We start from the raw sequence: 15,314 nt of genomic DNA, 5'->3' as shown, positions 1-15,314 counted from the left end.
CCGGTTCCATCCAAAGTTGGTGGTGTACTACCATTTTTAATACCACTTTTTGCCGGCCTGAGTGCAACAGGAGCTTTGGCTGGTGGTGCTGCTGGTATAGCGAAAGCTGTAAATGATGCAAGCGCTGCTAAAAATCGATTGGAAGAGAGCAAACGTCATAATTTGAAAATGGAGCAAATATCTATGGGTAAAGGTTTATACTTGAGACCTTACAGACGTGGTATGGGTTTATTTTTGAGACCATATCCAGTAGGCAGAGGATGCAAGTCAAAAAACAAGTAGAGCTACCACATCGACCACTTACAAACATCGACTTACTGAAATACGCTAAAGCTCAAAAAATTCCAAACTTTCGCGGTGTTTTTATGAGGAATGATTTACCTAAAACTGGTCCTAGAAAAAACGAATCAGCTATTATTAATCTTGATGACAAATTCGGACCTGGTACTCATTGGGTTGCATACAAGAAAAATAATAATAAAGTTATTTATTTTGACAGTTTTGGTAATTTACAACAACCGCAAGATCTTATGGAGTATCTCGATGTTAGTAGCGTGAAATATAATCACAGAAGATATCAGGATTTTGATACAATTATATGCGGACACTTATGTCTCAAATTTCTCACAGGACAACTATAAATTGATGTGACTTTGTGTAGAGCACATCAGTCATGGCTGAGTCATTTACATTAACACTGACAGGATCCACATCCGTGTTGGAGGCCAATTATTTCCCTCCAATTGAATTATCACCAAATAAAAATTATGTTCTGGGACTTGTAGAGTTATTAACATTTAATTCAATACCCAATATTGATGTTGGTGCTAATAAATTCTATGTCTCTTATCCTGTGGATAATATTGATATCGAAAAAATTGACACAAATGATAAAAATAATGTTGATGAGAAAAAAATAGTCAAGAAAAAAAGAGCTAAAAGGAATGTTGCAGTAATTACAAAGTTTGATGACAATGTCGCAGTAACTGACGATAATAATAATAATATAATGAGTGAAAATATAGAAGCTGGAAAATATGAAACTGTTGAAGAGAGAGTCTTGACAATACCAACAGGAAGTTACGAAATCACTGACATTGAAAAATACATTCAAAAGAAATTACAAAGACTTAGCATCAGCATAAAAGCCAATAATAATGAATTGAGAAGTGAAATTAAATGTGATCAATTTGTAAATTTTACACCCCAAGATTCTATTGGTATACTACTGGGATTTACAAACCGAAAGCTGACACCCCATAAGACTCACTCATCAGATTTACCAGTAAAAATATTAAAACTCAATGCTCTGAGAGTTGAGTGCAACATTACATCAGGTGCTTACATAAATGAGCTCAGAGTTCACACAATTCATGAATTTTTTCCAAGTGTACCACCAGGATATAAGATTGTTGAATTGCCATCTCACGTCATTTATCTTCCAATCGCCGTACAAGCAATACAAAATTTCAGACTAAGAATTGTCGATCAAGACGGAAAACTGGCTAATTTCAGAGGTGAGACGATAACCATAAGACTGCATATAAAGTCTATAAAATAATGGGTATCGTGTATGAGACAAAACGTGGTGCTGGCTATAAAAAGATAGCAACATGGTTGAGCAACATCAGTCGCCGAGTACCTCACAAGGTGTTAACACATCAGAACACTCAGTTTCTACAGAGCCTAGGACTAAAATTACGTGAAAAATTAAGAAAATAAAATTTTATTTTTGTTGTTTGACGTGTACACGACCATGGCGGCGGAAATCTTAAATATTCAACGACAAATTATTTTTGATGAGTCAATTGCGCACTATGAAGCGCATGCTCATCTCCCGTATGCTTCATCAACATTTAACAACAGCGATGAAATAAGAATTGCTGTTCAACATCAAGATTTGTGTCTACTTCCAAGTAAGAGTACACTACATGTGTACGGAAAATTCACAAAGTCTGATGGTACAGCTGTAAGTGCAGCTACTCACATGGTAAATATGACAGTCTGTCATATGTTTGAAGAAATACGCTACGAGCTCAATGGTGTTGAGATTGATCGTAATAAAAATGTCGGTATCACAAGTCTCATGAAAGGATACACATCACTGAGTCCTGCTCAACAAAATACACTCGAGAACTCAGGCTGGATTGTAGATGAAGCTGTAAACAAATTACACAATGACAATGGCTACTTTGATGTATCTATACCACTGAGTCTTTTGCTTGGATTTGCTGAAGATTACCATAAAGTTGTCATTAATGCAAAGCATGAATTAATATTAATAAGATCAAATGCTGATTTGAATGCCTACGTCGTGGCCACACCTGCTGCTGGAGCTCATACTGAAGCTGTTAAAATTACGCTGTAGAAAATCGAGTGGATTGTACCATATGTGACCATGGCTGATAAACAAAAAATTGAAGCTTTGAATTATATCACAAGTGATCCAGCTATCTCAATCAGTTTCCGTGCTTGGGAGCTGTACGAGTATCCTCTATTGCCAAATACTTCAAAGCACATTTGGGCAGTAAAAACTTTTACGCAGCTTGAGAAACCACGTTTTGTGATACTTGGATTTCAAACAGCAAGAAAAAATGACGCTACTAAAAATGCCAGCGTATTTGATCATTGCAACATCCGAGATATAAAATTATTTTTAAACTCTCAGAGTTATCCTTATGGGAATTTAAACCTCAACATTGCAAACAATCAATATGCTCTGTTGTACAACATGTACATAAATTTTCAAATTTCATACTACAACAAAGAACCTGAGCCACTGCTAACGGAGAAGAAATTTTTGGAACAAGCGCCGCTGTACGTTATCGATTGCTCGAAACAAAACGAATCGATAAAATCTGGACCAGTGGACATTCGTCTGGAATTTGAATCCGCAAATCAATTCCCTGCGCAGACATCAGCTTATTGTCTCATTATACATGATCGCATAGTCGAGTATAATCCTATAAGCAGCATCGTACGAAAACTAATATGAAGACTGTTAAATTTAATCCAACACCCACCACACATTACATGTATGTATGGAAATTTGCACACGAGCAAGCAAGAAGAGGCGAATGGGAACAAGCAGCAAGAGATCGGGAACGATTTAAACAAAGAATTAATAAATTAAATATAATTATTGAACCTGTATTAATTAATAAACTTACATTTATAAATAAATAAACTTTTTTTTATATTGATATATAGTGTTTTTTATTACTTATAACCTAAAATATACATTTAAGTCTTACATAACCTTAAATACATAATAAACTATAGATATTTTTCTTAACCTAAAATATACATTTTAGTCTTACATAAACTATAGTCTTTATTCATAAGCTAAAACTATACATTTTAGTCGTACATAACCTCAAATACAACATAAACTATAGTATTTTTTTCTTAACCTAAGAAAATATACATTCTAGCCGTACATAACCTCAAATACATAATAAACTATAGATATTGTTTTTAAACTAAAAAAATGTACTACAGTTAGAGCAATCTTTTTTAAATGGATATGCAAAGCTATCAGGGATATCATCGTTGAATGTATAATGATCCCGACACCTTTGATATCCAATCAATTCTTCATTATTTTTTAATTCTTCTGGTAGTTTGTGCCAAGCGAAATCGATTTGCTCGGCTGCATTTTCAAGGATAAATGTATCATCCAGACATGCGATATCTCGATCATCCATACACAGCAAATTCCTCAATTGATTGAAGATCTGAACTGACTTCTCGTAGGTTGGTTGAACTCCATAAAAATGCCAGAACCATCTCTTAAACTCTTGGACATTTTGAAATGCACATGAAGTATCCAATTTCTTTAAATGATAGGCATAATATGGACATTGATATTTCAAGAAATCATTCTTTTGATAGAGTGAGAAATATTTCATTTTTTCTAAGTCAATAATTGGCATAGCAGTGTCAATTAGATCTTCAAGCCATTTCTTCTCCCATTCGCCTTGTACGTAAAAATATCGCGCATGTTTGACCATAATTTCAAGAATTTCTTTCAATAATTCATATGGTAGCAAACCAGCTATCCATGATATTGAATGTTGATGTCCACAGTGATCAACACTTTTCTGCATTGCAGCAACATCGACTTGATCCAAAGGTGGTTCAAACAACCAATGTTCACATCGTGCCAGTCCATATCTACTCACTTTATCATAAATATCAGTAGCGCAAAGTTCTTTCACCACAAATTTGCCATCAGGCATCTCAAAACCCACAAAATCAATTATGAGGTCCATGCTGTTTGTTAGCATTAAATAATAGCTTGGTTAACATGAACGTAGTCTTATGGCAAGCCTGTTCGTACTCACGGCGATCTTTGAAGCTGAGTAATAATTTCTTCCAATGCTTCACTTGTACATCGATTTCGTTCTTTTGTTCTTTGTCATGACGATCAAAGTCATTAACATTGTCGTCATCCATTACATCCTTGAAGTTGATCTGCGCATCATGAAAACATACATTCGTACACACATGGGGTCTGAAAAAGAAGTTTAATTAATTAGTTATTATAATTAAACGACTATAAAGCAGGTTTTAAAAAAAAAATGATTACTACATACCTTGACGAACGCCTAATCGTGATTATTTATTTGCCATACGCTTTTCTAGTTTCACCAACTTTTCAGTAGTTTTTATTTATCTTCTGGACAAAATTCTCCTATCGTGGCAGCTTAAACACGATGCTTCTAATCGAACACTGTGAATTATTTCCGTGTTTTTCGCAAACGCAATTATATCGTCAATAAATTTACCGATTGACTCAGGAGGAAGCACGTCACCAAAAAACCCTTCAATGAGATCTTCAAAACTTTCCGCAAAAGGGTAATTATTACGAAGAAAAATCTTTTCACTTTCAGTTAATTCAGCCATAAATACAAAGTCTGGCACGCAAACTGTTCACTTCAACTCTTCTCAGCGTAGACTGGCTGGATGCGAGCTCTCGAGTTCAGCGCTCAGACCAGGATCCCCCATCCCAAACCATAAAACAAGTTCAAACTTGTCGAATGAAGTCATAAACAAAGGAAAAACGAGTCCAGGCCTGTTACATGATGCAATATTCAGGAGAAGAGTAGGGGGGGGGGAACTAAACCAATAGATGGCGTGCACTTCGCAAGCTTCTCGCATGTACCCTTAAACACCCCAGTTTCAATATATAAAACCGGATGGGTGTGTAAATGTACTTTGTGATGACGCTCAAGGCTGATAGACTGGAAATCGTCAGCCTTGAGCGCCATCACGAAGTCTTTTTTGTTTCAAAGTTTTCCGCTCAGAACAGATTTTAAGCAACATCTAGTCGAAAACGAGCTCAATTTTACCGGCAGAGCTATATTATGAGCACAAAATGGCCTCCATAAAGCTCAAACAGTGCCTGAAAATGAGCTCAGGAATGATTTACAGTGGGTAAAATAGAGCTTACCGACTGCTAATACGAGCTTGCCGACTGCCAAATCAGAGTTCACCGACTGTCAATCTAAGGACAGCCGGTAAAACAGGCCTTACCGACCGCCAGTATGTTCACCGACCGCCGGCAGGTTACCCTCCGTCGGTAACTTAGCACAGACTAGAACCCACAATCTGTTTTATCGGGGGGGGGGGACTCCCCTTGTTCAACTACTGTCTGGGTTTGTCGTTATTAGGTAGCGTCATAATCAAAATTTTTTCAGTTGAGTCTAGCGACCACGGATTAAATATTTGATAATTAACATTTAAATTTAGCAAACTCTAGTTGGTATTTTTCTGGAGGTACTGAGTCCCAAAGACCGTTCTCTAGAAGGTGCCAGAAATTTAGTTTGAAAGTGACCGTGGTGCAGAGTCTCACCGACCGCATCACTGGGAACTTTATTAAGTAAAAGTTCGTTAAAATAAAATTTAACTACAATAAAATTTATGTTAAGAGACAAGCCAGAACTTAAGGCGTTATTTGAGAACTCGAAGTTGCGGATAGACTGTATGTGAATGTGAGTTAATTTATTTATTGCCTCGCCAGCAAAATTATTGTATATTAAGGAGAAAAATAATTGTTATTATGAATTAAGGAAAATTTTATATTAAATTTAATCACATTTTAACATACGTAAATATTGTCGAGAAATCAAAAAATTTTATATTAACCAGAAAGATATATCCGTTGCCAAAGAAATATTGTAAATAAATTTTGAATATTTTATTAAAATCATATCTATTAAATAATTATTCTCGATCGATTAATGACGCTGAGTCTTACCGACCGCTCATTAAGGGGTTGATTTTGTAGTGATAAGAACCTAACTCTGCAGCTGTGTGGTCCAGTCACGATAAGGAAATTTTCGAACTCGTCCTTGAGATTTTCATTCCTCTCTGCTTTGTTTGCCTTGCACACGATACTGAGAGATCGTGCAACTTACTCTCAGTGGCGCCCTTAGAACTTTTGAGTTCAAAAGGTGTCCAAATCGTGACCTCGTAAGCCTCGTCATCAAGACCACGGAAGACGAGGGGTACCCGGTTATAGTAGAATGTGCATTTGACCGGACAAACCTACGGGTACGTATATTGTTCCGCTGAATGCGAATTCAAGGTCAGTTTGACCCCTACACCCTCGAAATTTCGAGAAAACTTAGAAAAACCGTAAAAATGATGAAAACCGGCAGTTTTAATGATAAAAAAATTTTTTGGAACTAATCTAAGCGTGATTTTCATGTATTTCGATCCGCTGAATATGAATCGAAACTTTATTAAGACCACTAGCCGTTTTAAATGTAAAAAAATCACACAAACCCTACAAAATTCCGAAAAAAGTAATTTTTTTGGTTTTTTTACTCTCGTTTTTGACTTTTGAAGACTTAATTGCTTGTGCCTGTAACCAGGGCACCTCCACGTGGCGACGGTGGGCAACAGAACCATCTGGCAGACTCCCTGGGTTAACGGCGCGTGTGCCGTCATATATCGGATCATAATTAAACTTTCTGCACTTATTCTATGTGAAATTACTATGGTTAAGTTCGAAGATATGCTGAATCGGTCGATTAGTTTAAAAGTTATGGCTGTTTGAAATTTTAACGATTTCTCGGAAAACTCAGTTTTTAATCACTTCTACAGTCCATATAACTCTAAAACTAAAACTCATAAATAATTTCTGTAAAAAGTATTTCAAAGCTTGACTAATAAGCTTTAACTTATGACCTTAAACTTTATACTTTCACCATTTCTTCCAATAATTTGATAGCTTTGAAAATTTTAATAGAATCAAAAAATGTTGAAAATATCGTTTTCATTCTTTATAACTTATGCTTGTCCCATTATAAACCAGTTTCGTCAGTTGTCTTTTATTGTGCACAAAATAACCTGTGAATTTCACTGCTATTTTATATTTTGAAAGTATTTTTTTTATTATTTATGATGTATTAAATGTACCTCTAATCCCTATGATTATCACTGGTCTTATCATTACGATAGCACCCACAGTTCTTATCGGATCTTAATGAAATTTTTTACATTTATTCTATAGGCGATTATCTTGATAAAATTCAAAAATGAGCTTAATCGATCGATTAGTTTTGAAGTAATTGTTGTTTGAAATTTTCACGATTTTTCGAAAAAATCATTTTTTATTCACTGTTGACATTTATATAACATTATAAATAAAACTAATAGACAATCCCAGTAAAAAGTATTTTAAAGCTTGTTTAGTAAGCTTTAATTTTTGACCTTAAACTTCATGTTGTGACTATTTTTTCTAATTATTTGATAGCCTTAAAAATTCTAATGGAATCAAAAAATGTTAAAAATATGGTGTTTATTCCATATCACTTATGCATTTCCCATTATACACAGTCTAATATAGTTGTTAGGCATCACTTTGTAAGGAATGAGTATGCGTGGAGAGTAATAGATGTCAAATATCTGTATTCAAGAAGAATGCCAGCGAATATGTTTACGAAAAGTCTGAGCAATAATAAACACAAAAAATGTGTAAGTAACATAAGTATTGTAAATTAGTGTGTGTGGGTGTTACGTCCCAGCCTGCTCATCAGATGTCTCTGACTATTTTTAAATACTAATTATTAAGAGACCGATCTGAGACCTAACTAATTAACTAAGATGTATATTGATAATTTAGCAAGTTGCATAATTAATAAGTTACTCTATAATATAGGATATAATATAATATAATAATATAGCATAACATAATAATATAAAATAATAGAACATAAAATAATATATTATTTAGAATATTTGAAACATATTGATAAAGTTATTTTTCTCTTAATATTTGTTATGTACAAATAAACGCTGACGCCTCGAGTAAATCCTCGAGACGTGCAGCTGCACAAACATCTATTTTGTTCTAAGATAACTTTTGTTCATAGATAAGTGACTCATTTGTTGATAACGAAAACGGAGAAAGCGTGAGAACGGAGAATGGATCATTCGAGAATATTGCTTATCACGATCCACCCCTCTATATCGAACGATGCGCGGGCCTGATGCCCAAGCGCCTCGTATTGATAAGAGACTTACTCTAGTTTTTCTCGATCAATAGAATTCAGTCTGAAATATAGAATCATAGAGAGCAGTTAGGCTCAATACTAAACACTCAACTTCTTTCTCACCCTTTCGAAGTTATTGTTAGACGAACTTTAACAATTTATAAATTGATTCAATTGTATATTTTCACATTAATGAAATTATTCTTTTACAATTGAATAAATCGGATTGAGATATAAAATAATAACCAGTTTATTTCAACCACCGAATGGTGGCTGTTCAACCCCTACTAAATAATTATTTATAATTATATGTAAGTTCTCATTACGTCCAATTCAAATCGACCGCTCAACCACGCCAGCGCCAAAACATCGACCAGGAGGTAACAGGGAACTTGGATTTGTGTGCACGCATTATGTATCTTGAGAGAGGGTGTTGAGGAGCGAAATTCATAGTGCTAGTATATTCCCAAATAATCTAGAAAGTAGTAGCTATACTAATGACCATTGCCGATTTGTCTACAGTGGTTAGTTCTTACCAGTACATCATCCTAATTGGACGTGTATCTTGTACATATAATATATTGCAATATAACGTGTAATAGACTTAACATTATAGCCCTGAATATATTGTAGTAACTGGTAACTTAAATTAATACCACTTATACACTACAATAATTACACATTTATATTAGAAATAACAAAACCACAATGAACAGCAGTAAAAGAAAGGCAATCAAAGATATAGTTTATAAATAAATAGAGATGTATGCTGTTATGCTGTCAATTTATGACTGACTGATTTTAGTCCCGCATCTATAAAACAAGAAAAGAATGCATGAGTTTTTTAGCTATTCAAATATTTTAAAACATCAGTTTCACATTCGTTACAATATATCTGTTATTTCTTAATAACCCGCCAATTTTTATCACAGTGTATCGAAGATACGTTGAATCGGTCGATTAGTTTAGAAGTAATGGCTGTTTGAAATTTTAACGATTATTCGAAAAAATCAGTTTTTTCATCAATACTTTATTAATGATTAATTTTTTATTTTTGAATAAGCGCTATGAGGTGTGCACTTTTGGATTTGCCAAGCTTTATTTCTTTCATAAGTGAAAACTTACTCGTGTCAAATAACAGAAAGATAAATACGAGTAATTCTTTCAATTTAATAAAAATCATCTATTTAAAAAAATGAATAGTTCATTATTTTAAGAACATCAGATAATTGCTGATTTCAGTTATTGGAATTGAAAATGAAGTAGAAAAAAAAACTCGTTAAGATTTCAAAAACTGTTAGTTAAATCGAAGAAGATTTTTATTTTTGGATATATCTATTGTGACGTCACGAAGTCGTATTCTTGCTGTCAATCAACTTATTAAAAAAAATCATACATGTTATGCCATCTGGTAATGCATAAATAAATTAATTAGCAAGTGACTTCCAGCCATTATTACGGCAGATGATTTTAAAATTTATATTTAAATTCAAATTATTTTTATTTGTGTAAAATTATTATTGGAAAAAGTTAAATAATAAAAAATGTTGTTTTAAATTTGAATGAAAATTCAAATTTTTATATGTGTTAATTATTAATAAATTATAATATTTATTAATAATTAAATTAATGTTGAATAAAAGAAATAATGAAATTATAAAAAAAATATATGAAAAATGAAATAGTAAAAAGAAATAATGAAATAATTTAATTTTTATAAATACACAGAAAAAAAGGTTGACTTGGCCCAAGATAATTTTCGCCTTCATTTTTTTATTCTTGGGCTAAGTAATTGGGTTTTTTTAATCCGAGAACATTTTCTTCGACTAATATTATAAAAATATTGTATCAAGAATAATTAAATTTTAATTCAAGTTAAATAATCTTGGTTTAAGAATATTTATTTCAAGTCAAATATATTTTGTTTCTAACCAAGTAAAAAAAACTATCAAAAAAAGATACTTTTCTGTCTTGGTTGGTGATTATAGTAAATTGTCACAATATATATCAACATCTCAAACCAAGAACTTTTTTTGCGTGACAGAAGAACATTTACTCTCAGTTTGAGAAAACTACTTTATCGACTCAAGACAACGGTCTATTGTAATGAGAAAATTTTAATTTTGATTTAAATAAATTATAATCTCAGCTTAATAAAATAACTTTTTTTTTGAATCTTGCAAATATTTACTTAACGGAAGACATAAAATTCTCCGATTAATGATTTTTTTTCTTGACTTAAAAAAATTCTAGTCTCGATTCAAGAAAATAAATGACTCCACTTAAAAAAATATATCGACCGATATTTTTCAGTGAATCTAACCTAATATAAATAGTAAATATTGTCAAGCAGGAAAGTGTATGCGTATATTTAGAACACCGCAATACAGCAGTAGAGAGGATAAGGAATAAACTCTCTCGATTAAATGGCTTATGATCGAATTGAGAAAAATAAATAGTTTGTTCATGGTAGGAAACGAACTTTGACCGATTCGGCATCACGCGAGAGCTTTACCAGTTATGCGACCCGACCATTTCCTGAACATTCGTTCATTTTACCCATATCTAGTTAGCACACTCTACAATGTAGAGTCTAAACTACCGCCACTTTAGTATAGTACTGTTAGCTTTCCCAAAAGAATTTTTGCGTTGAGCCGTGAGCGCAGTTGCTGTTGGTTCAAACGTCTACGCTTACTTGCCGCAACACAACAAATACTTAAGCCAAGATATTTCTTACCATTGAATCGAGTACTTTTAATTCTTGACTCGAGTCACAAATCATCTCGATTCAAAATAAATTATTCTTCAAGAAAGAATATTTTACTTTTCGGACAATTTCTTATATATTGGGGCAAAATATTTATTTTTCTCACTTTAAGAAAATATTTTTTACTTCAAGAAACATATATTATATTGATTGAATAAAAAAAAAATCTTATGCCAAGATGACTAAATTTAAGAAAATTTTGCTCTCGCACCAAGAAAATTTTCGTTTTCATATAAAATTGCAAAAAATATTCTTGCGACAAGAAAAAATTTCTTACGCCAAGATATCTTTTTTTTTGTGTATGAAATATGAAATAATAAAATGAATTGATGAAATTACATGAATAAATAAATAATGATGATTAATAATTAAAAATGAAATGAAATTATGAAATATGAAAAGAATATTATTATGAAAAGTATAAAATAGAATTTTGAAATAATAAAAATATTGATAAAAAAATTTTGTATGAAAAGTAATTATTAATAATAAATTTATTAATAATAAAGATTATATATATATATATATATATATATATATATATATATATATATATATATAAATAATCATTATAAAAAAAAATATTCATTTAATTATAGCCAATAAAATAGTTGGTATAATTAAATAATTATTGGAAGGGATGTTACTACCTGGTAACAGCTCTTCTGGAAATCAAAAAAAGATTTCAGTTTCCTAAGTGAGCTCATTCGTCATTGACGAAATTTTAATTATTTAAAGGCAAGGTCCTTAATTTTATTAAATCATTGTAATATGATTTAAATATTTATAAACTTAATTATGAAAATATAATTCAGAATATTTTTAAATAATTATTGAATTATTAAAAGTAATAATTCATTCTAATAAAAAAATAATTTTGATAAATATTCCACCAATTATCAAGTTCAAGTTGAATTATTTAAATATAATTCATTCAATAAATAAAATTCAATATTGATAAAATTCCATCAATTATCAAAAGTTAAGAAGAAAGAATAACACAAAAAAAAATCAAATAAATAATTATTGATAACAATAATAATCAGCAAATAAATCAAGGTAATAATTTAATTGTATAAATAATTAAATATCAAATTTAAATAATAATTGATTGATGTTAAATAAATTAAATAACAAGCGAAATCGAGAGTTAAACCATTTTATAAAAGTGTAAAATTGTAAATTGCATTTAATTGTCTAATGTAAACTAAGTTTTGTTTTGTAATAATTTTTAAATAATTGTTTTGATTTAAGTAAATTTGGAAGTTGTTTCAATTTTGCTTTTATTATTTTACTTAATTAATTAAATTTTATTTTACTTATTTTTTATTATTTTAATTTATTTCTTAGACAACAAAACATTTTTATTTTTATTTTCTTTTAATTTTAAACAAACAGTCATCCTTATAGCTCCGCCCCAGTTATTTTGCTAGGCGAAGGCTAAACAGGAGCGCTACTCTTAATATGTGTTATTCTGACGTAACATATATTAAAAATTTTTGCGGGCTCGTCCGGGATACATAAGGATGCTGTTCATTTTCAGTTAAAATAATAAATTCAACATCAATAATGATTAAAGTAATTAATTTGTAAAAAGAAAAGAAAATATTAAAAAAAAAAAAAAATCAATTAAATTTAAAATCTATTCGAATTAAATAAATAGTTGAAATAACTTCGTTTAAAGAAAAAATGATTCTCTATGTCCAATAGAATAGTTACTCGGAAATTCGCAAAAGAAAATAATATAGATATCAATCTGGATCCTCCGGAAGAAAACCCAGGTTCATCCACTGAAAAGCAAAGAAATCCTTATCGACCTAGTGGAAGACCTTGTCTTAAAGATACCTCGATTCCACTTAGTTATTCAAATTTTGTTCAAAATAATAATTCTCACAGTAGTAACTAACTAACTAATGAAAGTATTGAAGAAAATCCTAATCAAAATAATTCTGAATCTAATCATTATTCTAATATTGAAAATGTTACTGAACCACTTGAAAAATAAACCTTAAATCCAATGGAAAATGACGAAATAAATATACATAATAACACAACAAATAATTCTGCAGCTGATTCTACAAATAATAATCGACACAATGCACCGTTAAATGATGAGCAAGTTTTAAATAACGATAATAATAACGATAATACCAACGATAATAATAACAATAACAATAATAACAATAATAATCAAATCAATAACGAACAACCAGTAAGAATGGCTCTTTCAGCAAATCAATTTATTTCCTTACGTGACGCGTTAGAATTTGTACCCGAATATGACGGTGAAAATATGACAATTACAGAAGTTATATGCGCTTGTAATGAAGCTTTTGGTTCTTTACCAAGAGATGCTCAACCTAGTTTGGTTAAATTATTGCGAAAAAAATTAAGAGGTGATTTAAGAAAATATATAAATTGTGCAACAATAAATACAAAACAAGAATTTTATGACTTTTTAAGGGGAAAAGCAGCCCCGAATAAAACAGAAATGCAATTATTGGGTGAATTAGGTCGCGTTTTTCAAAAAGACAGGGAATCTGTTTTAAAATATTCTAATCGAATTTGTGATACTGCAACACAATTAGTTGAAGTACACAAAAGAACACATACACAAGCAGAAAATAATGCTTATGCAATACAAGTAGAACAAAGAGTAGTAGAAAGTTTTTTAAATGGTCTTAATCCTGAAATTTAAATAATAATTTTCAAGAGACACTCGATGAAGCTATTAAAATTGAGCAAAAAATTAAATTAAGAAAGGAATTGAGTGAATTTGAAAATATAGAACGAAAGAGCAATAAAAAAACCCGTGTTTTTTTGGGATGAAGTAAAATGCGAACACAATAATTCTCAAAGACCACATCAATCTAATTACCAACAAAAACAAGATTTTCATACTCAAAATAAACAATTTGCCAATAATAAAAATTTTAATCAACAATTAAATTTAAGACAAACTGTTATTTGTCAATTTTGCGATAAACCAGGTCATACTGCTGATAAATGTTTTTAATTATTAAATTCTAGAGAAAGATGTCAAATTTGTAATAGATCTGGCCACAATGCTAAAGTTTGTAGATTCAAACACGAATTTTTAAATGACAGTTCTAAAAATTTTAATAAATGTTTAACTTGTGGTAGTCATGAACATTCAAGTAATAATTGTCCTAAACAAATTATTAGTTGTGATTATTGTAAAAAAATGGGTAACAGAATTAGAGATTGTTGGAAGAAAATAAATGATGAAGAAAAACAAATAAAAAAAAATCATCCTTCAACCTCTAATTCACATTTTGGTATTTTTAATAGAATTCCTACTACTCAGACAAAAGTTCGTCAATTTTTGGGTTTTACTAATTATTATAGACGATTTAATAAAGATTTTGCAAAAATAGCTAAGCCATTGACAAAATTACTTAAAAAAGATGTCAAGTTTTTATGGAATCAAGAAACTCGAGAAGCTTTTGAAATATTAAAAAATAAATTATGTGAACCACCTGTACTAAATACATCTGACTTTACAATGCAATTTATTATTACTACTGATGCATCAGGTTATGTAATTGGAGCAGTTTCATCACAAGGACAAATCGGGGAAGACACTGCATGTGCATACACTTCAAGAGTATTGAGAGACGCTGAAATAAGTTATGAAACATATGAAAAAGAAGCATTGGCTATTGTTTTCGGTGTGAAAACATTTAGACCATATGTTTATGGTAAAGAATTTATTCTCGTTACAGATCATAAACCATTAGTTTGGTTTCAAAAAGCGTTGTGAATACGAGAGTTTTAAAATGGAGATTAAAATTAGGAGAATACAATTTTAAAGTTACTTACAAACCAGGTAAAACAAATTATGTTGCGGATGCTTCATCAAGAAATCCAATCAAAACAGAAGAATTTGAACGAATCAAAGTAACAACAAGAGCTGCAGCAAAGAAACAAGAATTAAATACAAGATCACAATCAACAACCAAAATAACTGACGAAATTAATAAAAATAAAAATTTAATAAAGAACAAACAAGAAATACAAAA

General features: G+C 30.9%; 1 protein-coding gene across 1 annotated transcript; it reads left to right on the top strand.

The window, feature by feature from the left end:
- Positions 1-2,398: 2,398 nt before the first annotated feature.
- LOC128668017 (uncharacterized) lies at positions 2,399-2,995 on the top strand. The gene has a single exon (XM_053740167.1). It carries the CDS (start codon positions 2,399-2,401, stop codon positions 2,993-2,995), a length of 597 nt encoding a protein of 198 aa, XP_053596142.1.
- The last annotated feature ends 12,319 nt before the right edge of the window (positions 2,996-15,314 follow it).

Source organism: Microplitis demolitor, chromosome 6 (assembly GCF_026212275.2).
Source record: "Microplitis demolitor isolate Queensland-Clemson2020A chromosome 6, iyMicDemo2.1a, whole genome shotgun sequence".
Classification (NCBI taxonomy): Eukaryota; Metazoa; Arthropoda; class Insecta; order Hymenoptera; family Braconidae; genus Microplitis; species Microplitis demolitor.
Note: the sequence above shows the minus strand (reverse complement) of the source record. Positions and strands in the feature narration are given on the sequence as shown.

Coding starts and splice junctions, on each gene's coding strand:
- LOC128668017 (XM_053740167.1), top strand. CDS start 2,399: ATGGCTGATAAACAAAAAATTGAAGCTTTGAATTATATCACAAGTGAT.